The sequence below is a fragment of the Aythya fuligula genome, chromosome 20 (assembly GCF_009819795.1).
Source record: "Aythya fuligula isolate bAytFul2 chromosome 20, bAytFul2.pri, whole genome shotgun sequence".
In the NCBI taxonomy this organism is placed as follows: domain Eukaryota; kingdom Metazoa; phylum Chordata; class Aves; order Anseriformes; family Anatidae; genus Aythya; species Aythya fuligula.
The window spans coordinates 6920478-6944507 of record NC_045578.1 but is presented as its reverse complement, the minus strand read 5'-3'; the positions used below and the strand labels follow the sequence as shown (position 1 = coordinate 6944507).

Sequence of the window (24030 nt, the reverse complement as noted above, 5' to 3'; positions counted from 1 at the left end):
CTCTCCTTTCCTCTGCAGCCCTGGGGTCGGCCTCTTGCTGCTGAAATGCCTCACGGCTGCAGGGTTTTGCTCCTGAGGCACCCCAGCAGCAGCCCCCGTTGATGAAAACAACCCCCTGGCTCCGTCCAGCCTGTACCTGACGTCGCTTTTCCTTTTTCCAGAGCGCCATAAAAGCAGGAAGCAGGAAGAGGAGCCGCATGAAGAAGCCACTGTGATGAATTCGCAGGCACAAGGGCAGCATCGGAAACCCTGCAACTGCAAAGCCAGCAGCTCCAGCTTGATAGGGGGCAGCGGGGCCGGCTGGGAGGGCACGGCCCTGCTCCACCACGGCAGTTACATCAAGCTGGGCTGCCTGCAGTTTGTGTTCAGCATTACCGAATTTGCGACCAAACAGCCCAAGGGGGACACTGCCTTAGTACAAGACATGGACTTGGAGGAGAAGCTTTCTCTGAAACCCCACCAGGTGCCCGTGCTGCGGTCCAACTCTGTTCCCTAGGAATTGTAGGAAGAGAGCTTTGGAGCAAGGGGAACGCCCTCAGACTCTTGCAATGCAAAAATGTACAAACCGAGGTGGGATTTTCTATGTCAGCCCAGAGACTGTTCACACGCCGTTTGCATGAAATGAAGAACGTTTAACTTTTTTTAATTTTTCTTTTTTGCTCAAGTTTTAGGGGCATTTGCACATATATTTGTACTATACATTTCATTTTAAAAGGAAAAACTGCAGCGAGAGCAGGACGCGTCAGAGCGAGGGGCGACCGCTGTCTGACTCGAGGACTCTCTCTGACAGATAGTTCCCATGCAGTTGTAAAATAATCAGAAACTTGTTCTATTTTGTGCCAGTGACAATAGTTTTATATTAAAAGAGAAATACAGTTTTCATACAGCAAATCTATACAATATCATTGTTTTATTTAATGTAAAGAAGCGCTCTTCTTCCCACAGTTATTTTTTTTCCCATCCCTCCCTGCTATGGTTGCACTACAAGTAGCTACTGTGTATTATGGGCAGTGAGAAATGAGTTCTTTTCCTGGTGTCCATCCTCTTTTTTTTTTTTTTTTTTTTTATTTCGAATAAGGAAAAGTGTTGGGATTCTGTGTAAATACATCAGTGATGGCATTTTCAATGTTTTAAAGCTGTGTACAGTGCTACATGTGGTATGACGTTCCTCAAATTGTCTTATTGTAGCAGCTCGTTTGTCGTAACCTGTCTGTCTCTTTTGTTTATAAGCCACCCCCCCCCTCGCCCCCCCCCCCGCAGAACAGCTAGCTCCACTGTACATAGTAATTGTAACGTTTTAGACTTTACAGAAACTTTCCTGTATTCTGTATATAAAAACAAATACTTCACATCCCGTTCTCTGCCTGTCTGTCTTCACTCTGTGCCCACCACCCGGGGAGACGGGGGGCGGGGGGGGGGAAAACCTCATTTTCCCCATTCCAGGCCTGGAGGAGGGAGGGCTGCACACCTCCAGCCTTATTTTTTTTTTACCGTTTTACCCTCTTTTCCACCCATCCTGCTGCAACCACCCAATGCTCCCCAGCAGCTCGCCTTGCTCCGGGGGCCAAATTCCAGCTGCGGGTGCGAGCAGCGCAGCACCCCCCCCGTGCCCTCCTCTTCCTCCTCCTCCTCCTCCCGCCGGGGCTGCCGGGAGGCCGGGGCCGGGCCGGGCGGCTCCGGGGCTGCTCCTGCAGGCGGCGCAGAGCCGGGAACGGAAAAACCGGGGCCGGGCATGGGGTGGGCGCTGCTGGGCGCGGGGCTGCTGCTGGCGCTCGGCGTCCTCCTGCGCCACCGCCTGCGCGCCCCCGTTCAACCCCGCTCCCGGCCCGATCTGCGGGGCCGCACGGCCATCGTCACGGGTGAGCGGCACGGTACGGACCGGGAACGGCCCGGTACGGCCCCCCCCCGGGGGTTTATAACCCCCCCTCCCATCCTTTCCCGTGCTTTATAGGGGGGAGCGGTGGCATCGGCGAGGCCACGGCGCGGGGCCTGGCGCGCTGCGGGGCGCGCGTGGTGCTGGCTGCGCGCTGTGCGCGGCGCGGGGAGGCGGCGGCGCGCCGCATCCGCACGGTGAGAGCGCCCCCCCCCCGCCCGCACACACACCCCGAAACCCCATAAAGCCCACCCCCACAGGGGGACGTCCCCGGGCATCCCAATAAGTAACCCCCCCGGGCACCCCGCTGCACCCCCGTGGATGGCCCTTGGGCATCATCGCCACCCCCAGTGTACCCCGCCACCTCCAAAATCCCCCCCTGGCACTCCTAGGACACCCCCATGGGACATCCCTGGGCACCCCTAGGACATTCCTTGGGCACCCTGACAGCACATCCCCAGTGTACCCCCCCCAAACACCCCCAGTACCCCTCCCCATACACCCCCAGTAACCCCCAAGTACTCCCAGTATCCCAACATACACCCCCAGTACCCCCTAAGTACTCCCAGTGCCCCCCATAGGCCCCAGTACCCCCACAAGTACTCCCAGTACCCCCCATACACCCCCAGTATCCCCCGTACACCCCAGTACCCCCCTATACACTCTCAGTACCCCCCATACACCTCCAGTATCCCCCCAAGCACCCCCAATACCCCCCCATACACCCCCAGTATCCCCCCAAGCACCCCCAGTACCCCCCCCATACACCCCCAGTATTTCCCCAAGCACCCCCAGTAACCCCCTATACACCCCCAGTACCCCCCATACACCCCAGTACACCCCTATACACCCCCAGTATCCCTCCCAAACACCCCCACGGGACACCCCAAAGCACCCCCAGCACCCCCCCTGCTGCACCCACAGGAGACGGGGAACCCGGAGGTGCTCTTCATGCCCCTGGACCTGGCCAGCCTGCGCTCGGTGCGCGCCTTCGCCAGCTCCTTCCTGCGCCAGGAGCCCCACCTGCACCTCCTGGTCAACAACGCCGGTGAGCCCCCGGGCTGCACGGGGACCCCCCCCACCCCCCTCAAACCATCCCCAAATTTCCCCAACCTCCAGCACCGTCCCCACCGCCCGCTGCCCCTCCGCAGGGGTGAGCGCCGGGGGGACGACGGAGGACGGCTTCAGCCTCACCTTCCAGGTCAACCACCTGGGCCACTTCTTGCTCACCCAGCTGCTCCTGGAGCGGCTGCAGCGCAGCGCTCCCAGCCGTGTGGTCATCGTCGCCTCCTCCGCGCACCGCGCCGGCCGCCTGAACCCCGCCGCGCTGGGCCGCCCGCCCCCCGGCCCCCTGCCCACCTTCCAGGGCTACTGCGACAGCAAGCTGGCCAACGTGCTGCACGCCCGCGAGCTGGCCACGCGCCTGCAGGGCACCCAGGTGACCGCCTACGCCGTGCACCCAGGTAGGGCCCCGCCGGGCGCAGCGTCCTTCATGCGGTGTCTGCGTTGCACCTGTGCAGAGCGCGGGGGTTTTGGTTTGTGCACGGTGCAGGCTGTGCTCAGAGAAGTTTTTTGCACAGAGAATTCCTTTGCGTGGAGCATCCCTTTGCACGTTGCGTCCTTTGCATGATGCCTTTTTTGCACAGCGCATCCTTTCCATGGATCATCCTGGGTGCAGCGCATGCTTTGCATGGTGTGTCCTTTTGCACGGTGCATCCCTTTGCTTGGGCCGTCCTTTTGCATGGAGCATCCCTCTGCACAGCTCAGCTTTTGCACAGGGTCCCTTTGCATGGAGCATCCCTTTGCACGTTGCACCCTTTGCATGATGTGTTTGTTGCACGGTGCACCCTTCACATGAAACATCCCTTCTGTGCATGCTTTGCATGGCACATCCCCTTGCATGGTGTGTCCTTTTGCAAAGTGCCTGCCTTTGCATGGACCATCCTTTTGCATAGAGCATCCAACAAAGCTCACCTTTTGCACAGGGTCCCTTTGCACAGTGCATTCCATTGCACATTGCACCCTTTGCATGATTCCTTTTTTGCACAGCACATCCTTTGCATGGAACATCCTTGGTGCAGTGCACGCTTTGCACTGCCCATCCCCTCGCATGGTGTGTCCTTTTGCATCCCTTTGTGTGCACCGTCCTTTTGCATGGAGCATCCCTCTGCACAGCTCACCTTTTGCACAGTGCATCCTTTTGCACGACGCATCCCTTTGCACGGTGCACTCCCTGCACAGCGCATCCTTTTCGCACAGAGCACCGTGCACTGCAGAGCAGCTTTGCAAAGCCGGGCCAGGCTCAGACGCAGGCAGCACCCTGACCAAACAGCACCCTGTGGGCAGGGGGTCCCTTCCCCACCGGGCCTCGTCTGCCACACCGCCCCTTCCCCTCGCCCCAGGCTTCGTCAACACGGAGCTGTTCCGCCACCTCCCGCTCTGGCTGAAGCCTCTCTTCGTGCCCTTGGCCTGGCTCTTCTTCCGCGACGCCGCCGAGGGCGCCGAGACCTCGCTGTTCTGCGCCACGCAGGAGGGCCTCGAGCGCTTCAGCGGCCGCTACTTCGCCGACTGCCGCCTGCAGGAGCCGTGGCCCCACGCCCGCGACGACGCCGTGGCCCGGGAGCTGTGGGAGGCCAGCGAGAGGCTGGTGGGGCTGGTGCCGTGACCCCCCCCCCAGCCCGCTGTCCCCCTCCCCGTGTCCCCCGTGCAATAAAACCGAGCGTCCTGCAACGGCGTCGCCTGCCAGCGGGGTTGGGACGCGGCGAGGTGGAGGTGGTGGAGGAGGTGCCCTCGTTTTGGGGAGGCGGTGGCCGTGTGTGCAGTGCAGGCTGCTTTCCTGCTCCGGCACCGCGGGTTGCAGCGCCCTGAGCTGCCCTGCAGCAGCTGCCGAGCAGCGTGCACGCCTCGCAAGGCAGCACAGCTTCTGTGCACACACACACGGGTCACCCCGCCTTGCACTTGCAGCAAAGCAGCACGTGTAGCCTTGCAGAGTGGGCATGTGCTGCAGTACAGCACGCTCTGCCTTGCACGTACGGGCATAGACAGCCACGTGCTGCACCTCACACAGTGCGTGCCCTGCTTTGCTTGCACATGCACATTCTGCAGAGCATGCACCAGCTTGCTGCAGTGTGCATGCCCTGCTGTGCACACCCTGCAATAAAACATGCCCTGCTGTGTACACACCTGCAAATACTGAAGTGTGCATGCCCTGCAATAAAGCACGCCCTGCAATAAAGCCTGCCCTGCCGTGCACACTGAGCATTGCACACCCAGCCTTGCACACCATAACGCCTGCCTTGCACAACCCACCTTGCACAGCCTGCAATAATGCCTGCCTTGCACACCCTGTCTTGCACACCCAGCCCTGCATACCCTACAGTGACACCTGTCTTGCACACCCCACAATAACACCTGCCCTGCCGTGCACACACATACTGCAGCTTGCACACCCAGCCTTGAACACGCAGCCTTGCACACCCAGCCCTGCACACCCCACAAAACTCCTGCCTTGCACACACAGTCCTGCACACCATGCAATAATGCCTGCCTTACACACCCACCTTGCACACCCTGCCTTGCACACCCTGCTTTGCACACGCAGTCTTGCACACCCGGCCCTGCACACCCCACGTAACACCTGCCTTGCACACCCTGCCTTGCACACCATGCAATAACACGTGCCTTGCACACCCAGCTTTGCACACCCAGTCTTGCACACCATGCAGTAACGCCTGCCTTGCACACCCTGCCTTGCACACCCACCTTGCACACCCCACATAAGCCCTGCCTTGCACTCTCACCTTGCACACCCGCCTTGCACACCATGCAATAACGCCTGCTTTGCACACCCAGCTTTGCACACCCAGCCCTGCACACCATGCAATAACTCCTGCCTTGCACACCCGCCTTGCACACCATGCAATAACGCCTGCTTTGCACACCCCCTTTGCACACCCAGCCTTGCACACCCCCCTTGCACACTCCCTTTGCACAACCCCTTGCACACCCCCCTCCCGCTGCCCCCAAGATGGCGGCGGCTCCGCGCTCCCTTGGCCCCGCCCCCCCGGCCGGCCCCGACCTTCCCAAGATGGCGGCCGCGAGGCGGGGCCGGGCGGGGCGGCGCGGGGCGCTGCGGGAGCGGGCGGCGGGGCCGGCGGCGGCACCACCATGGGCAACTGCCACACGGTGGGGCCCAACGAGGCGCTGGTGGTGTCAGGTACGGGTCGAGGGGGGCTCGGGGGAGCCGGGGAGGGGGCTTTTGGGGGAGCCGCTGCGGCTGCGGGGGTCCCGTCCTGAGGGGGGACAGCGGGGAGGTGGTGTGGGGGTGGTTCTGTCATGGGGGTTGTTTAGGGGGTGAGAAGGGAGGACGAGGGGTTTTTGGGGTGCCCCACGAGGGAGGACGTGGCGGGGGGCACTGTCACAGGGGCTGCAGCCATGTCCCCACCGTGGGTGGCAGCAGGTGGGGACACGGCGTGACGCTGGGGCTGGCAGCCTTCGGTGGCCGAGGAGCCACCAGCACCCCGGGTGTCAGTGCTGCACAGGGGTGCTGATGCTGGAAGCCCACCAGGTGAGCCGGTTAATTAGGCTGGTGTTAATTAAACCAGCTGTAAAATCCCCCGAGTCCATGCGTTGGCATGAGGCAGGCTGCAGGCAGGGCTGGTGAGGTGACGTTAGGGCTTGCTGTGAGGGCTGCGTGCCCCGCTGGTATGGGGCCACGTGCAAGGAAATAACGGGGTTAGGTCCAGGCTGGTGTCACTTCGTGTGCCCTCGGTCATGTTACATCCTTCTTGTCACCGCTGGGCTGGCTTTGAGGTCAATGCTGTGATCCTCGAACCTAAACTCGCATGGAGGTGGGGGTGAGTGTCAGGGGGATGCTGTGGTGGCAGCTCTGCGGTGAAACCACATCGTCATGCTTTTGGACCAAAATATCCAGCAGGCCGCAGCCCGGCTGGGTTGTTGTCAGTTCATCTCTCGGATAATTATGGGAATTTCTGAAGAGATGGCAGGAACAGGCTGCAGTTTGGGAAACAAATGTGCCCTCTGACCGCCGCTTCGGAGGGGTCGCAAACCGCACCCGCCAGCTGGCTGGAGCAGCAGTTTCCTGCAGCTTTCGTGGTCCGTGAGCAGCTGCTGCACGTCTGTGGTCCCAAAGCTGGGAAAAAAACATGAAAACCTTGAAGAAATTGGGTGCTTCCAGCTGGGGTCTGGTCCACAGATCTAGAGCTGATGCTGCGCCTCCCTCCAGGAGACCCCTCCTTGGTGAAATGCCACATCCAGTGCGTGAACTGAGGGGCCGTGCCAGTATGGCATTGTTTTAACAGCTTGGTTTAACCCCTGTTCCTTTCAGAAGTTAAAACGCGGCTTTGTAGGATGGGCCGGCAGGAATTTGTGGCATCTGCTTGCATTCTCCTATGGCCGGCGAGCCGAGGATGCTCCTCAGCACACAGCCACCTTCTGGGGGGAAAGCACAAATCATGGCAGGCCCTGGGGGTCGGAGCTGGGTTCGGTGATGCCACCAGACCCGGCTGCCCTCCACTGTGACCTGTGAGCACTTACTGTCCCCTGAGAGCACCAGCTCGGGGGTGGCAGAGCCCTGCAGAGCCCTGCAGCCACCCCACAGCTCCTCAGCACCCACGTGCTGTGCAAGAGCCAGGGCAGGGGCAGGAGGGTGCAGCTCCAGGCAGCTCTGGTTCCAGAAACTCAAGAAATCCCTGGGGAAAAACAGACAGGACCTCATGGCCCAGCGCTTATTTGGATGGGGTTAGGTCAGGTTTGGGGAGGGAGGAGGGAAGGGAAGGATAACCCAACAGCAAGTTAACGGGAGGCTTTTGGCTTGCGGTGTTGAATTGTCATACGGTTGTTATCTGCAAGGCTTCGCTTTGCAGGAAGGCACCTCGACATCATGAAGCAAAGTGGAAAGTTTTCCTTCTTGTAAACTTAGCTGGGGCTGCTGAAGGAAGTTCTGTCACGTGCCTCCTCTGGCATGTATTTTTTTTCTGTTCCTTGAGGAGTGGTGTTCTTTCTTTTCACTTCCTCGTGGCACATCTCAGCTCCTCCAGCCCCGCAGGAGCTGTGGCTGGGGAACTTGTGTGCGTGCAGGAGCCTCGTGGCATTTTTTGGGAAGTTGCCTGCTGGCTCTCACGTCCTGCCCCTCTTGAGCAACGTCCTGCCCTTCTTGAGCAACGCTCCTCTCCTTCTAAGAAACTGCTCTCAGGCAATCCCTTTGTGAAATGCGGAGGCCAGGCATGGCAGGGATGCTCCGTGGAGCCATACCTAGGTGATTATGGTCCCTCTGGGACGTGGCTCTGGCGTTGCCAAAGAGCAGTGGTGCTGGGAGCTGCCAGTGAGGCTCGGTGCAAGCCCTGGGGAGCCTTTGACGGGTGTCTGGCTCCTTCCTGGCTGCTCTGAGCCACGGCTGGAGCCGGCCGAGAGTTTGGGGAAGCAGAAAATATCTGCTCATCCTGACGTCAGGCTCTTCCCACTAAGATAAATAGATTCTCTCCAATCCGTGACACTGGTTTTGGGTTACAGCCTGGGTGAAAGCAGCTTTTGTGGCTGAGGATCGATCTGCTCCTTTTGAAAGACGGCGCTGCAAGGTTTCTGCAGGGCCTCGTAATGAGGAGATGCGATATTTAATGGCTCTGCTCATCCTGCAGCTCCCCTGGGCAGGCAGCGTTGCCCACATCTCTGCAGCTTGGCCGTCTTCCATCCTGGCTGGAAGGGCTGCAGGGTGGCAAATTCGAGCTGGACACCTGCAGGCGTGTTACGGGAGCAGTCGGTGCAGACCACAGAGTTTTTGGGGCAGGACAGACTGCTGTTTCAGCTAAAGTTCGTGATGTGAGAGGAGGAGAAAAACAAAAAAGCCAGGAAGTGACAGCGCAGTCGGTCTAGCTTTATTTCCTAGGAGAACACCGAAACAAATACTGCTCGGAAGAGAACACCTGACACGTATTTGATGAACATAAGCCACATCCAGCTCATCTGCCTTCCCCCTCAGGTGAGGTAAGTGTGGGGAAGAGCAGCAGCTGAGGCACACCTCACATTTACTGAGGCTTCTTACGCTGGCTTGTGATTTCTCAGAAGTCAGCTCGAGAAATAGCATCCAGCTCAGTTTCTCGAATTTTTAAGTCAGGTCCCTCTGGGGCTCTTTAATCTCTTTCAAAGTCAAAGAAGAGCTGGCATTTTATTTCTAGTTTGTGTAAACATTTCATGCCAGGCCCCAGCACTCGGGGATAATTAACCCTTCCAGATCTAATCTGAGCGCTCACAGCCCTCTTCTTCCCGTAAGAGGTCACGATTTTGAGCCAATGTACCATAAAAAGAGAACAGGCTCTTTTATGAGTTTTGAAAGCCTGAAATAAAGGCTTCTGGAAGTTCTGCAAACCCTGCCCGTTCTGCAAGAGGCCTGCAGTGTGAGGAGGAGCTGAGCTCTCAGATCTTACAAAACTGATACGAGAGTGACTGGAAAACCATTGCCAGGGAACCTAACAGTGGCTCACTGTTCGGCTGGAAGGATTTATCGAGTTCCTTGTTTTGGCTTGGATAATGGAATCGAGAATGTGCTTATTGAGTTTGCAGATGGCAGCGAGCTGGGAATGGATTTGAGAGCTTTGGAGAGCAGGATTAGGCTCGAAATGAACTCAACAGATTGCCCAAATGGCCCGAAAGAAACACGATGCGGTTTGGCAATGTGAAAGAACAGCTCTTAGGTGAGGACAATCGATTACATGAGCACAGAAACCCTACGGAGGTTTCTGTAGCCCCCGAGGAGACACCAACTTCCTTCTCAGGAGCTGATTCTTCAGCTTCTTGCAGGTGCTGGAGCTCCAGCTCTCCCTCGTCAGATGCTTGCTAAATCCTCGAGGCTTTTCAGAGAGGATGGCAGGAAAAGAGGCAGACAAAATAGCCTCCGGACTTCCCTTTTTGTTTCCAGGAAGAATTCTGGGGTAAAATCTCAGTGTTTTTGTCATGCATCTCCGTGGTGGTTTCAGTCTTCTGGGTTTCTGTTTACAAGCTTGGTTAAACTAAAGGTGTGGTTTTTAAACCCACTCTGTACCACTGGTGCTCGTAGTTTAAAATGAGTGATTTTGATTCAGTTTGTCTCCAAACCAAGCTAACCAGCACAACCTGCTTTCACCTGCTGTAGTGACCCGCAAAGGATTGAACGGATCCGCTCAGAATGCTGCATCTGTTGAAATAAATTCTTGTTAACCTTGCACCACTTCTGCAATGGGACAAAGCCTGATTTATATTCACGGTAGGACGTAGGGCGCTGACTGGAGTCTAGACTCTGCTTTATTCCATGAGATGCTTTACGTATGCCTTCGCCTTTTTCTCCCCTCTCCTTTATGCCTTTTTCTAGCAACTCTTTCCAGTTACCAATTTGTGCCTTGTCCTTCTGCACCCGGCTGTTAGCACCCCGTGACATTTCCCAGCACAAGCCCGATGCTCCAGCCAGCCTGGCATCATCCCTCTGACATGACCAAGCTGTTTGTTTCCACCTCCAGCAGCAAGAGGAGGCGATCCCAGTGCCAGATGGAAGCTCCCGTGCACGTGAAGGCAGCAGCATCGCTCTCTGATCCTGTGCTGGGCGTTGGGCAGCCCCTGGGAGGGAGCCCGGCCACCCGAGCAGCCTGCTGCCATGGTTTGCTTTCCTGAACGCTCACCGCTTCCTGCCACCTTACAAGCCTCAGGTTACCTCGGGAGATCAAAGGACACGGAGCTTGTTCACGAGCTTAAATTGTCCTGCAAGGCTGGCCTTGATGCTTTGAGCCCCGTGTTCCCTTAACCCTCGGGGTTTGTCTTCTTCCTTGCGTGCTGTCCATTAGGGCAGGTTTCCTGTGTTTCCCAGAGAACTGTTTATCTCAAATGGTTAATCTGATTTCATAAAAAAACAGACAACGTGCTTTCTCTTGGCTCTGGGGATTCTTGCTTGAACACAGGACCCCTCCATCTGGGCAGAGGCCGTGAATCCTCCGTTTGTAGCACGGTGCCCCCGGACGAGGTGCGTTGGCTGCTCGTGGAGGTGATGTCCAAGTAGTTGGGGGACCCAGGCTGGGCATATTATAGCTGGAAAAGGCAACTTTTCTTCCAGATCTCATCGTGCTAGAGGGTTTGTTCTTCAGCCTTGCAAGGGTTTCACTTTGGTCGTTCCTTTTCTTCACTTGATCTCTGAGATTTGGGAAGCAGGGCTGCAGAGCTGCAATGGGGAATCAGCGATCGGCTGCTCTGAGGTGTTACCAGGACCGAGCTCTGCTCAGCTCAGACACCCAGCCTGTGTGAAAGCTACCAGCTGGCGTCCCTCCCCTGGTTAATGTCTTAGGTTTCCCTGTTTTTCTTATGCCTCAAACACTTCTTGCCACGCAGCGTAGCTCAGTGAGCAGAGCTGTGTAGCTGCGCTACGCGCTCCTGGGAGGCAAGCACAGGGCTGGCTTTGGGTGTGATCCTAAACGAGGCATTTCCTTGCGCTGCCTGCAGAAGAAATATTAAAAAAAAAAACAACAAAACCTGTGTGCAGAGGCATGTTCCTTCCTTGTAACAGCGGCGGCTCGAGGGCGCGGAGTTTTCTCAGGAGGTTATGAAACAATTCCCAGCGGTGCAGCAGCAGAGGACCACGTCGATCTCGCAGACCCAAAGGCCTTTCCACGCGGCGCTGCAGCAACACCTCCCTTCCTGTTCCTGGAAAACAAGGGCCTGGCTGGCCGGCCGAGCTGGCCGGGCTCACGTCCGCCAAGAAATGTTAGAAGGCACGGAGTTACTGCCTCGCGGGGCTGTGACACCAGCTCCTGTAACCCTGCCCGCCTGACGTAGCCCGCCAGCTACAGAAGAAGGTCATAAGAGGCGATTCCTCTGTGCTGTGGAGCACGAGACCCCCACGCTGGTTCTGTCTTGCCTGCTCGGAGCCCTGCGGGGTGGGAAATGCCTCTTGGAGGAGATTTGGGGGCTGCCCATGCTCTGTTTGTGGTCGGCTCCATGATGAAGCCTCAAAGCCTCGTGTGCCACAGTACTTGTGCGAGCCACAGCCAGAACCAGGAGACGTTTGCAGGGTGGCTTGAGGGTTGTCCCTGCCTCTAACGCTGACCTGCTGGCTTTTTGGGAGGTTTCAGGGTTGCTGATTTGCAGTGGAGGTGACTGGTGAGGGAAAGGAGAAAGATTTCTTACGTGGCCTTCTGTGCTGGTGCGTCCCAGCTTAGGGTGGTTCTGTTTGCTGACACTGCCTTACGAAAGTAAAATACAACCCTGGTTTGAAATAGAGTAGCTTTGTGTGCTGTTGTTTGTCAGAGCAATTTATTGTAAATGCAGTTTTCTGGATTTGTAGGCCAGTTATAAAAAAGGTTGCCTTTGGGAAATGGCTGTGAGAAGGAAGGGCTGCGGAGGGGAGGAGAGCGCGGGGCTCCCCGTGTCCACCAGGAGGGAACTCCAGCTCCAGTGCTGCTTACTGGGGCCGTGCTGGGACAGTCTCAGCTCTTCCCTGCGGGCCCTGGGAAGAGTTTTCTGTGTTCATTATTTATCAGACACCGCAAGCGTGCTGGGATTCACCTGGGTGAAGTTGTGGAGCGGAGCTTCGCAGCACCGTATGGCAGCTGATGCAAGGTGCTCTCCCTGCTCCGAGGGGCTGGCAGAGCTGGTGACCCTTTCCTCGGTGCTCTGAGGTTGTTCAGCTTGTGCTTCACCCCGTTAGGGTGCGGGTTTTTCCTTGGCACGTGTATGAAATCCCTCAATCTCTGTGCTTTGTGCTGCAGGTGGCTGCTGTGGCTCTGACGTGAAGCAGTACGTGTACGGAGGCTGGGCCTGGGCGTGGTGGTGCATCACCGACACCCAAAGGTAAGCAGAGCTCAGTTATTCGAGGTTTTAGGGTGCAGGCTAGGCAGAGCTGCTCCAGCAGGGCTGTCAGCAGGATTTTTAGGAGCACAGGACCGGCCGGTTCCTGAGAAACCACAGCTGAGCATCAGCCCAGCCCTCTGCCTCTGTCTGCAGCCACCTCTGGGCTCTTCAGAGGAAGGCTCCCCCTGTACAGCCGTGGCAGGAGCAGCGTGGGCCCTGTCTCGTGCCCTTGGTGATCAGAGGGTCTCTCACAGCCACACAGCTTCTGGCTGTCCTCTGTGAGTGCTGAGCTTGCCCAGGGCAGAGGTGCTGTGAGCACTGAGCACCGGGAGGATTTGCCACGCTCTGCCCAGGGTGGCCCCAGCCCTCACCCCACAGCAAACGGGCCCTTGCCCCCGTAGCCTGGATTGCTAAAGGTGTGCTGACTGCTGTTGCCACAAGAGCAGACCACGTTCCTGTTTAAAACCACGGGATTTCCTTTCTCTCCCTTTCCTCAGCCGTGGATTCTGCTTGCTGCTCGTTGCTGCTCTCAATTAACGTGCTGTCATTGCTGCTGCCCTGCTGATGTAGCTCCTTATTCCTAGGACCTGTGGCAATGCTCCTATGTGTGCCTCTGTCCTAACACCTCCCTGATGCAGGTTTTGTCTATCTATGTAAAAAAAATAGATAGGGAAAAACCCAAAGACGTGACTTTTGGGGTTCTGCACTGAGGGAAGCCCAGCGGCTGCAGTTAACCTTTTACCACCTGCCCTTGCCACCTCTCCTCCCTGCTCCTGTGTCACCACCAGCAGACAAAGCTAGCACGCTGCTGCCCTTGCTCTGCAGACGATGCCCTCCTGCTCTCCTGGGGTCACCCAGCTTGCATGGTTCAAAGGAGCCCTGGCTGCTGCTGGCGATGGGCTCACGACGCCTCTGGGTCCCCTCCCGGGTGGCTGGCACGTGGGATTGCCACGAGGGATTGCTACGAGGGCTACGACAGCTCGCTGGCTGCATGGAGAGACCCCAGCTAACACCCCCTGCTTCGGCCCGGGGTCCCTAGCGATGCTTGTGTAAGGTGGGAGGGGAAGGAAAGGCCCTGCTCTCTGGCACAGTGCTCGAGGAGTGCATTCGGTCTGGCTTCCTCCTCAAATTTTGGTTGCTGTTCCCGTTCGTCTCGCGGTGGGAGAAGCCCAGAGAGCAGTGCAGGGCCCTGACCTGCTGCTTGCAGGAGATGCAGCCCCGTTCAGCAGGCTAAATTCAGCAAGGGGTGAGTCCAGGGCGAAGAACTGCCTGCCAGGAGCGAGCTGGAGGTCCCTGCATCGCCCGGCAAACGGGGCTCGGAGAGCGCTGCCAGCATCCAAACAAATCCTTCACTTCAAAATCTTTCCCCCCAGCTCATGCCATGGGATACGGGGCTTAATTCTCCTTTGCAAACCAGAGTCTTGCCCAAATCCCATAAGCTGTGCTCCACAAACTGCTGCAGGCACGTGAAGAGCTGAGGCTGATTCCCAAAATGAGGCCAGCTTTTCTGGAGCTGCCGGTGCCGCGAGGAGGCAGCGGCCGTTGTGTCGCCAGCAGCGGCACCCCGCCAGGTAGCACTGACTGGGGACAAAAGGAACAGTTAGAGCTGGCAGGGAGCTGGGCTCTTGCCCTGCTGCAACCTTGAGGATTGGGGGAAAAAAGTAAAAAATCCTGTCCTTGGTTAGGGGTCAGCAATAAAAGCCCGAGAAGCAGGGAAACAAGTGGTATTATTCAGTGTTTCAGGACAGCCTTGGGAGCACCTTCTCTCATCAATGCCTTAGCCAAGGATGTGTAGCCAGACCCCTGGTGCTTTTATTTTGCTAGCCCATCGTACGTGTTGGCACAGAAGCACTTAAACGATTACAAAAAGGAATTTTCTGTCTGTGAAAAGCACGGTGAGAGAAAATTCCAGCTGACTTCAGGGTGGCAGTGCGGGTGGGACCCATGGCTCAGCATCAAATGGGATTTGGGGGGGGGGATGAGACCCCATCCAGCCCCGTTACAGCATCTGGCTGTGCTTTTTAAGCGTGAGAGGGGCTGCTCTGGGCCAGCATTACGAAGTCCTGGGAGCGGGCAGAGGGAGAAATGCGAACAGGGCAGGGAAAAGCCGAGCCCCCCGAGTCCCGCCTGTCCTTTGCACCGAGTGTCTGACTGTCTGGTAACCGCTGTGTGTATTTGCTGTCCCGCCCTTGTTCCTCGCTGCTCAGACTGTCTTTGGAGGTTATGACCATCCTCTGTCGCTGCGAGAACATTGAGACGTCGGAGGGCGTCCCACTGTACGTAACGGGGGTCGCACAGGTAATAACCCACCGGCTTCCTCACGGCGCGGCTAACCCTTCTGCCTCTGGTTCCAGCAGCAGCAGCAGCAGCAGCAGGATGACCCAAAACGAATGGTTTTCTAACGGGAGAGGGCAAATCTCAGAGCTCTCCTCTCCTTCCCCTTCTCCGGCCCTTGCTCTGTGGGTAATGCAGACAGGTGCACACGGGGGCAGATCCCAAATTCAGCTCCTTCCGACGGCGCTGCAGAGGTTTGCTCCGGCTGTGACCCTCCCCTCGGCAGCACTGATCGCATTTTGTGCCTGGTGGAGGGCAGAAAGGCATCAGCTTGTACACGGCCGGGCTCTGCACAGCCTCTGGGGAAGGTGGGAAGCCAGGATTTGTGCCGCCTCACCAGGAAATCCGTGCACCCGTGGGGAAACTGCAGCTGTAGCCGGCTCTCTGGGTTTGGATGTGGGTTTCCACTGAGCCCTTCTTCCCCCACGTGGAGGCAGAGCCCGCTGTGGGTGTTGTCACGTTTAACAGCACAGCACAGAGACCCTGGGGGAGTTGCAACCCAGAGGGCGAGTGTTTGCTCAGCACTGCGAGCGGCTGCAAACCAGCGTAGTGCTGACACCAAACCTCCCTGGGACTTGCACAGCATTTAAATTAATTCGAGGTGTGGGTTAGGCCATCAGAAGGCTCTGGAGCTGCAGCAAGAGCTTCAGGGTGCCCGATGCTGTGCAGGGACGGCCCCAAGGAGCTGGAGGCTCGCTTCTCCTGTCTGCCTTCGGGTTACAGGACAGGAAAAATAGGGAGTGTGAGGCACTGAGGAAGCAGGTCTGTGTTAATGCCAACCCAGCAGGGGCAGAGGCTTCTTGCAGCGCTGGGTTTTGCCAAGCAGGGTGTGCACAGGGTTACCCTGGGGGTGGTGATGCTGGGTGGGCGCACCCGGGGTCCGTGCTGTGCTCTTAAACCTGACACCAGCCTCCCACGGGGTCCTGGAGCCGCGAGCTCCTGGCCGCATTCCTGTGGGGTCACGGTCCCATTGCCAGCCTGGCTCCCGGCCTTTCCCTGCTGATAAATCACCTTTAAGCATGATTTGGAAATCTTTTATTGGCCAAAGCATTTTGTCTGCCTCCAGGGACACAGCCCCTGGGTGCCCCCCGTGCCTGTCTGACATTACCTGCGACGAGAGCTGCAGGTGGCCTGGGGCAGGAGACGCGAGGGGAGAGCTGAGCCTGTGTTACCTGGAAACGTGCAAATATTTTACGTTTTTTGGCAGGATTTCCCTAGAGATAATGACGTTACAGCCCAGGTGTGAGGACGTAGAGACGGCGGAGGGGGTAGCTTTAACTGTCACAGGTGTGGCACAGGTACAGTAACTCCAAACCATCCTTTCAGGAATTGCATGTCTCTAACCTGCGTCTGGTTTTTCCCCCTTAAAAGGTTGCTGTTGTCCAGGAACTGAAGCCAACTGCTTTAAAAGAAGTGTTTGTAAAAAAAACCACCACGCTGTCCTCGTTGATTCCAGCTCACGACCGCATGTCTGCGTTGTACGGGGGGGGTGACCTCTCCTCTCCCCAAAATCATCCCTGTTTTTCTGGTGTCTCATTTGTCCGTGTGGCAAATGAGGTGTGTGCTGGTGACTGATCTCTTTGTGATGCTGGTGTGCCCCTGGAGCTCTGTGTGACACCGCAGGACCGAGCAATTCCCTCCTGAGATGGTGTCTTTTGGGTGTCTTTTATTATTATTTTTATTATCATTAGCACGTGGATCTTGTAATTCTTCACAGTGAGTTAAAACCTAAAGAAAGAGCTCGGTCCCTCTGGACGATAAAATTTGTACATAAAATTTCCGGCTTGAAAGGAATTTTGGTTCTTTCAAGCCTTCTCCACACGTGAAATCCAGTTCGTGCTGATTTAAACACCTGCATTTCCCAGGCTTTGGGGTGTGCTGCCCTGACACAGCTTGTCCCTGTGCCTCGGGCGGGACGCTGGCAGGAGAAGGTTGCAGTGACGTACCCAAAATCTCACGTGCGTCAAGAGGCTCCTCCGGGAAGAGCCAGCCACAGCCCTCGGGAGCGTCAGGAGGAATTCACCCAGCGCTCTGCAGGGCACCAGAGTCCTCCCGAGGCTCGTTGGTTTGCTCTGAGCTGACACCATGGAGTAATTGTGTGTTGTCTAGTGCGTAGCCAAGGATGTAAAATCAGCCAGGAGTAGTTTTTTGGGTTCTTGCACAAGGCAAAGGGCTGGTCCTGCGCTGTGCTGCTCTTGGGAATGTGGCCGTGCCCAGGAGCCCCAGCACGGGGGCTCTGTGGGCTCCTCCTGGCTCGAAGGGTGGCTCTTGCTGGAGCCTCTGAGACAGGAGCAGCACAGCTCGGATAATTCTAGATGCTGAGGGCATTTCCCTGCTGGTGTGAAGCATCCTCGTTTTCATTTTTTCAGCTCTTTCTGCCCATTTAGGTACTAACATGTCACCTAACCTCAGTGGTCTTCGTATGCTTGGCAAAATGCATGTGCCCATGGCTCCATCCCCCACGTGTCGTAACTCTGCAGTCCTTTCTGTCCTGCATTTGGTGACACCATTCAGGGGAGGTATTTCTGTTAAACATTCCCTTTTTAGCTTAGTTTTGGGGCATTCTTCCATTGCCTACAAAAAGTAAGCAGCGCACGCTGGCAGGAGGCTGGACCTCCAGGTGCCTTGATTAAAAACACAGCTCCAAATTCATCTCATTTAGGTTATTCTTTCATCCCACCATTCACTTATTTTTTTTTCTGCTGTCAGTTCATTCATTTTAAAGACCTTACAAGGTTTAGGATTGTGAGATGTGGGGAATTACCGTGCTGAAAGCTCGCTGGAGGCAGTTGGGTTTGGGAGGTACAGGGCAGAGTTCTGAATTCTGCAGAAGTCCAGAGGGAGAACTTTTGAGGCAACCATTTTTTCTTTTAAAAGCTTGTGCAAAAAAAAAAAAAAAAGGAAATTACTACCAGATAAACACCTTTTTAAATGTTTGCTGCAATAAAAGAAGTGCTGAGTGTTCCCAAGGATGCTCTTTCTTAAAGCCACAAGTGAGGAGCACTCCAGTGGCCTCCTTCCCCTGTCGGCTGGGCGTTTGGGGTGCGGGGGACACTGCCTCAGACCAGCAAAGCTGTGTCTTCTGCCCCATTTTTCTGAGCCTCGGGTTCATTGGGTTATTCCTGCTCACCCCTTGTGGGGAACGCAGCTGGTTGGAGCTGGGCACGGCAGTATTGCTCCTGCAGGTGGGGTTGGTTTGTAGCTGTGCTGCTGTCGTGCCAGCCAAACTCTCTGATTTGGAGACATTTGAAGACGCACCGACTGTTGCAGGGGAAAATGAGAACTGGAAATGAGCTGAGCACGAATCTCTCAGCCCTGTTTTGGTTTGCGTGGTGAGCTGACTCCAGGCTGGTTCGGGTGTAGCAGCACCCGAATAAACCCGGTTTTTGGATTTGTTGCAGAGGCAGGACCCTTCCCTGCTCCCCGTGAGCCTGCTCTGTGCTCTGACCGTCACCTCTGTGGCTCCCCAAAGGTGGGGTTGTTGGGAGAGGACACACACCGTAACCACTGCTGCTGAGTGTCGTTGACACCAAGAGCCCATGGCGAGACCCTCAGGGTCCCTTTTGGAGGTCCCTGAGCCAGGACGATGCCGGGCAGCAGCAGTCCATGGGGCAGGAGGTAGGATGTAGCTTGCCTCTAGCATCTCCTGGGCCAGAGCCCTTCCTCAGCAGCAGGCAGTGCCCAGCCCCAAATTCTCCATGAGAGGGTGCTGTGGGACTCGCTCAGCACCCCGTGTCAATAGGGCCTGGCCAAAAGGAGCTGCCACCATTTGGGGCCGCAGCTCCCTGTGGCTGGCACCTGTAGGGCTCTGAATGTGAGCCGGAGGCGTGTGCTGCATCTCCACTGCCTGGCGTGGAGGTTTAAAAATCCATAGGGATTTTTAACCCATTTTGCTTTTAAAAAGGACCGGCAGGACCTTCTTAAGACCCTGACTCATCTCAGCCTGGGGATGGTGTCACAGCTGGAGCTGGCTGGGAGGTGAAAGCGCAGCTGGGGTGGCTGTGCCCAGCTCTGGGGACCATTAACAGATTGCAGGGAGTGGGACGGAGGGGTGCTGGTCACCACGCGTGAAAGGAGTCACACAAAACGTGGCCAGGAGCTCCCAGGTATGGGCAGGGCGTACCTGGTGTGCTGCAGCCATCTCGTCCCCTCTCCTTGCAGGGAGCACCGAGCACAGCCCCTGCTCCCAAGGTGTCCCTTGGGCACGCCAGGCTCTTCCTTGTCCTCTGCCTTTCAGAAAGAGTAATTCTAGCGAAGGAGGAGGGAGAGAAGGGTAATAAAACGGCTTTTGGACAGGGTAACGATAGAAAGTGCTCTCCTCCTAGGTCTGGTTTTGGTGCAGGGGCTGAACGGGTTGTTTGGGGCTCTTTGCTGGGGCTGTTCTCAGATGTTGCAGGATGGATGGCCTCAGGGAGCACCTCTCCGTGCCGAGCCACTGTCAGGGTTTGGAGAGGTGCTGGGGTGCCTGCCCTGGCCTCTGACACTGCAGCCATGGCTCGGGAGGGCTCAGGCGTGCCCGCAGGGCTGTCCCCAGCAGCAGGGAGCAGGAGCCCACCCGTGAGGCCGGTGGCTCGGCACGGGGTCTGCTCGGCTTGGTCCTCGGAGCTCCGGTGGCACGGGGGCCTGGCAGCCTGGTGGTGGTGCTGCTGCTGCTGCTGCTGCTGTTGGGTGCGCGTCCCGCCACGGAGAGGCACATTCAGCCTTTTGGTTTTTGTCTCCTGTCTCCAGGTGAAGATAATGACCGAGAAGGAGCTCCTGGCTGTGGCCTGCGAGCAGTTTTTGGGGAAGAACGTGCAGGATGTGAAGAACGTGGTCCTTCAGACGCTGGAAGGGCATCTGCGCTCCATCCTAGGTGCGGAGGGGCTCTCGCAGCCTTGAAGGCACCTCGGGCAGCTTTCCCCTTGCCGTGCTGCCCCACGGCACTGCTTCCTTTGCTGCCCGCAGATGGGACAGCTGAGATGGTTCCTCCCTTGCAGCATCTGCTGCTGGGTGTCGTGATAAATGAGTTTTCAGTGCCTGCAGTAAGAGATGTCCGAGTCCCCGGGGGTCACAGGTAGCCTGTGCGTGGTGGCTGCGCTTTGGAGATGTCGGCGTGGGCTGAAAAGGCCCCCTCGTGCCCAGGCCTGACCTCATGGTTGGAGAGGTTCTGGGCAGTGAGGATGTTGCTGAGCTTAGCCCCGTGCTGCTGTTTCCGTGCGGCTTTTTTTCCCCCTAATAAAGTGCTTTCCCTGCCTTCCCTCTGCAGGAACCCTGACGGTGGAGCAGATCTACCAGGACAGGGACCAGTTTGCCAAGCTGGTGCGGGAGGTGGCAGCTCCAGACGTGGGTCGCATGGGCATCGAGATCCTGAGCTTCACCATCAAGGTATGCCCAGGCGAGGGGCATGGGGCTGGGCTGCAGCCGGCCGTGCTGTGACACAGGAGCTGAGCCTGGCCCCGTGCCCCTGCTGTAGGTGACAACCTACAGCCCTTTGGGGCTTTCCATGACAGCTCCCGTCCTGCAAGCCCCAAACACGGCCCTTTCTGACCTGGCCCTACCAAATGGTGGCCGTGAGCTCCAGCAGGAAGGGAGCGAGATGGAGCAGCTCGTGTGAAGTGACCGCAGCTTATCTCCTCCTCCCCAGGATGTCTACGATAAAGTGGATTACCTGAGCTCCCTGGGGAAGACTCAGACGGCGGCTGTCCGGAGGGATGCAGACATCGGGGTGGCAGAAGCCGAGCGAGACGCGGGCATTCGGGTGAGTCCCGGGACGTGCTGAGCTTCCCTTCAGCTGCCTGTTGTGCTCCAGCTGCAGGCTCTTGAGCTCTGCTCTCCGTTCGCTCTCCGCAGGAGGCAGAGTGCAAGAAGGAAATGCTGGATGTCAAGTTCATGGCGGATACCAAAATAGCAGATTCCAGGCGTGCTTTTGAGTTGCAGAAAGCTGCCTTCACCGAGGAGGTCAACATTAAGGTGAGAGGTACCCGACAGCCCGCTGCTGCTCCCTGGTTCGTGGTGGCCTTGGTAGCTCTGGGGCTTTCCAGGTTCCTTCCTCGTGTGTTAGCAGAGCTAGAGATGGAGACCCCACGTTTCTGTGTGTGCTCCTCGCAGCAGATTCCTCTCCTGCCCTCTTTGCAGCAGTTAGGTGGGACTAGGAGGAGGTGGAAGAATGGGGAGGGTCACCCGAACTGAACCCAGAGCTGGCTGTGCTCAAATAATAGCACAGAGAAGGACCCTGAGCACAGCACTGGGGACAGGGACATGTTCCCTGAGTGGAGGCCTGGTCCAGAGCAGGAGCCACGTCTGGTTCAGAGCCTGCCAAGGGTCCTTACGTCTGCACCCAGCATATCATGGCCAAGACCCGTTTTTCTCCCCTCTCCTGCCTGCAGACTGCGGAGGCCCAGCTGGCCTACGAGCTCCAGAGCGCCCGGGAGCAGCAGAAGATCCGCCAGGAGGAAATCGAGATCGAGGTGGTGCAGCGCAAGAAGCAGATCGACGTCGAAGAGAAAGAAGTCATCCGGAAGGAGAAGGAGCTCATCGCCACCGTGAAGCGGCCGGCCGAGGCCGAAGCCTACCGCATCCAGCAGATCGCCGAGGGAGAGAAGTGAGTGAGCCCCCACCTCGTCAGAGGGTCCAATTCTGTCCCCGGCAAAGTGCTGAGGTCGCTTCTGGAGGGGACGCACGGCGTTGAGGGAGGGAGGGCAGCCGGGTGAGGGCTGCGAGGGTCCCGGCTGCTGGAGGGCTTGGCTTTCCCTCGGCAGGGTGAGGCAAGTCCTCATGGCTCAGGCAGAGGCGGAAAAGATCCGCAAGCTGGGAGAAGCGGAGGCCTTTGTGATCGAGGCCATCGGGATGGCAGAAGCCGAGGGGATGAAGCTGAAGGCCGAAGCTCTGCAGCGCTACGGGGAGGCCGCCCAGCTGGCGCTGATGCTGGACGCGCTGCCCGAGGTGAGGAGGGGGCGGCTCTCCCCTGCTCCGGGTGAGAGGTGTTGAGTTCCCGGGCTGGGAACACGCAGGCAGGGTCCTCACCCTCCTTCCTTCCCCAGATCGCGGCCAAAGTGGCTGCTCCCCTCTCCAAAGTGGACGAGATCGTTGTTCTCAGCGGGGAGAGCAGCAGCACCACCTCCGAGGTGAACCGCCTGCTCGCCGAGATCCCCGCCTCCGTGCGTGCCATCACCGGCGTGGACCTCACGAAGGTGAGCCAGGGACCCCCAGCTGGCAACCCCTGCGGCTCTCGGGGTGCTGGGACTCACCCTAAATTCTTGAGGCTTCTGGGGAGCCTCGTGCCCCAGCGCCGCTCAGCGCAGCTCCCTGCCTCCTCTCACCAGCCCTAACAGCTTCTCTCTTCCCCTCCTGCAGATTCCCCTGATCCAGAAAGCCACCGGGGCCCAGGCATGAGGCCCGAAGCTAGTGAAGAGCCCTCCCCGTTCTGCACTTCGACATCGACTGCCTTCAACACTTGGGAATTCCTTTTCTATCAAAGACAATCGGAGTTTTCGTTTTTAAGCTCTGGTGCCTTATTTTTGTAGGGCCAGAAGGATGCATGCTCAGCCAGCCACTCTTTCTTTCTTCCAAAGGGTGGGAGGAGATTTATTTTGTAACTAACCCTGTATTGGATCTGGCCGGCCTTTGGCCCCCCCCGACCCGCAGTCACTCCTGGCAGCTTGTCTGGTGCTGCCTCGCTGTTCTCTGGCCTCGGGCGGCCACCCCAAAAGACTCGGCAGGACGCCTGGAGCTGTAGGAAGAGAACAGCCAGGCCCTCCCCTGGGCTCCCTGCCCTCCCACAGCGACCCTCCCGACCCCTGCTGCTGCCCACCGGCTGTTTTTATGGCTAGCTTTCTTTGTCTGGCCCGCGGGGGCCCTGCTGTGCCACCAGGCCCTGTCCTGCCTGTGCAGGGCTCCCCGGAGGTGACAGTCACACCCCGGATAGGGTGGCACCGGGGCACTGCCAGGGGACGGTCCCCGCTCCCCTGCTGCCTTCCCTCAGGGATTTTCCTCCTGGGATCTTGCTCAGCCCCGAGCCAGCTCCCTCGGCTGCCGTGCCCCTTCCCCAGCAGGGCACACAAAGGTTCCCCAGCTCAGGGACCCCCGCAGGGTGGCCGTGCTGCAGGGCCAGGCAGGCTAGGGGTGGTTTGGATCCCCTCCCGGCCCTGCAAGGATCCCAAAAAGTAGCGTGGTGCCAAAGCTGCTTCATCTTGAAAGGGAGGCAGAACTGCTCAGGCTGCTGGCCCCAAGTGCCACCGTGCATCTCGTGCACTGCAGTGAGGACGTTCCCCCTCTGGCACCACAGCCCCTGCAGCTGGCCTGGGGACCAGTGCTCCTGCAAAACCCTTTGTCCCCAAAAGCTCAGTCCCTTGGTGTCTTTTGGCCAGCGGCTTTGCTGTCCCCGCTGCCAGTGTGAAAAAGTCTGTTCTGTGCGTGTCCCCGCAGTGCCTGCCACCGCCCCGTGCCCTGTCCCCATCCGTCTCGCCGCCTGTGGTGTGGGTGTAGCCGACAAATGTGTCCATAAAAACCCCATCTGGCGGCGGTCCCTGTGCAAACTCCTTCACCCCCAGCTCGGTGCCACCCCAATTTGTGGCAGGGGGGTGCGGGGACCCCTGCCCTGGTGGTGCCACAGGTACTGGCCAGTCCCTTTGCCAGGGTGACCTGCTGTGGGGCCAGCAGCGCCCTGTCCCCTCTATGGGGCTGGGGGGGGGGCCCGGCCTTATCAGCCCCCGACTCGTGGCCACCGGCCCCGATCTGGCGCTCGCCGGCGGGCGTGCCGGGCAGGGCGCCCTATCTGCATGTGCGTGTGCATGCCTGCGCCGTGTCACTGCTGTGCGATAATAAAAGCCTTGTCACCACGTGTCACCACGAGCCCTGGCTCCCAAATTGTGTCTCCTGTCCCCGTCCTGTCCCCTGCTGCCGCCTCCCTGGGGATGGAGGCTTCGCCGTCCCGGCAGCCGGTGCGTGGCCAGCCGTGGTGTGGGCTGCTCGGGTGCTGTGGGACCCTGCTCGGGCTGGGTGTTCCTGCTGGCATCGGGGCT

The 24030-nt window shown here is 58.1% G+C and overlaps 3 protein-coding genes across 7 annotated transcripts in view; all 3 read left to right on the top strand.

The window, feature by feature from the left end:
- Positions 1-1354, top strand: part of PHF12 (PHD finger protein 12) — a 31132-nt gene extending 29778 nt beyond the window's left edge. For both annotated transcript variants that reach the window (XM_032200989.1, XM_032200988.1), the window contains one exon: positions 162-1354. In XM_032200989.1, the coding sequence (XP_032056880.1) occupies positions 162-496 (335 nt within the window). In that variant the 3' untranslated portion in view covers positions 497-1354. The remainder of the gene's footprint in view (positions 1-161) is intronic.
- Positions 1355-1726: 372 nt separating this feature from the next.
- DHRS13 (dehydrogenase/reductase 13) lies at positions 1727-4538 on the top strand. Its single transcript, XM_032201159.1, has 5 exons — positions 1727-1859; positions 1952-2070; positions 2798-2921; positions 3025-3336; positions 4276-4538. The coding sequence occupies exons 1-5, from the start codon at positions 1733-1735 to the stop codon at positions 4536-4538; spliced, it is 945 nt and encodes a 314-aa protein (XP_032057050.1). The 5' UTR covers positions 1727-1732.
- Positions 4539-6017: 1479 nt separating this feature from the next.
- On the top strand, positions 6018-23860 carry FLOT2 (flotillin 2). 4 transcript variants are annotated; one of them, XM_032200910.1, is made up of 11 exons: positions 6018-6089; positions 12616-12697; positions 16239-16329; positions 19760-19883; positions 20277-20395; positions 20655-20768; positions 20861-20980; positions 21397-21611; positions 21769-21952; positions 22051-22200; positions 22364-23860. In XM_032200910.1, exons 1-11 carry the CDS (start codon positions 6041-6043, stop codon positions 22400-22402), a joined length of 1287 nt encoding a protein of 428 aa, XP_032056801.1. In that variant the 5' UTR covers positions 6018-6040; the 3' UTR covers positions 22403-23860. The 4 variants fall into 4 exon arrangements, with proteins under 4 accessions (XP_032056801.1, XP_032056802.1, XP_032056804.1 ...); XM_032200911.1 differs by lacking the exon at positions 16239-16329 and adding an exon at positions 14905-14995; XM_032200912.1 differs by lacking the exons at positions 6018-6089; positions 12616-12697 and adding an exon at positions 14939-14995.
- The last annotated feature ends 170 nt before the right edge of the window (positions 23861-24030 follow it).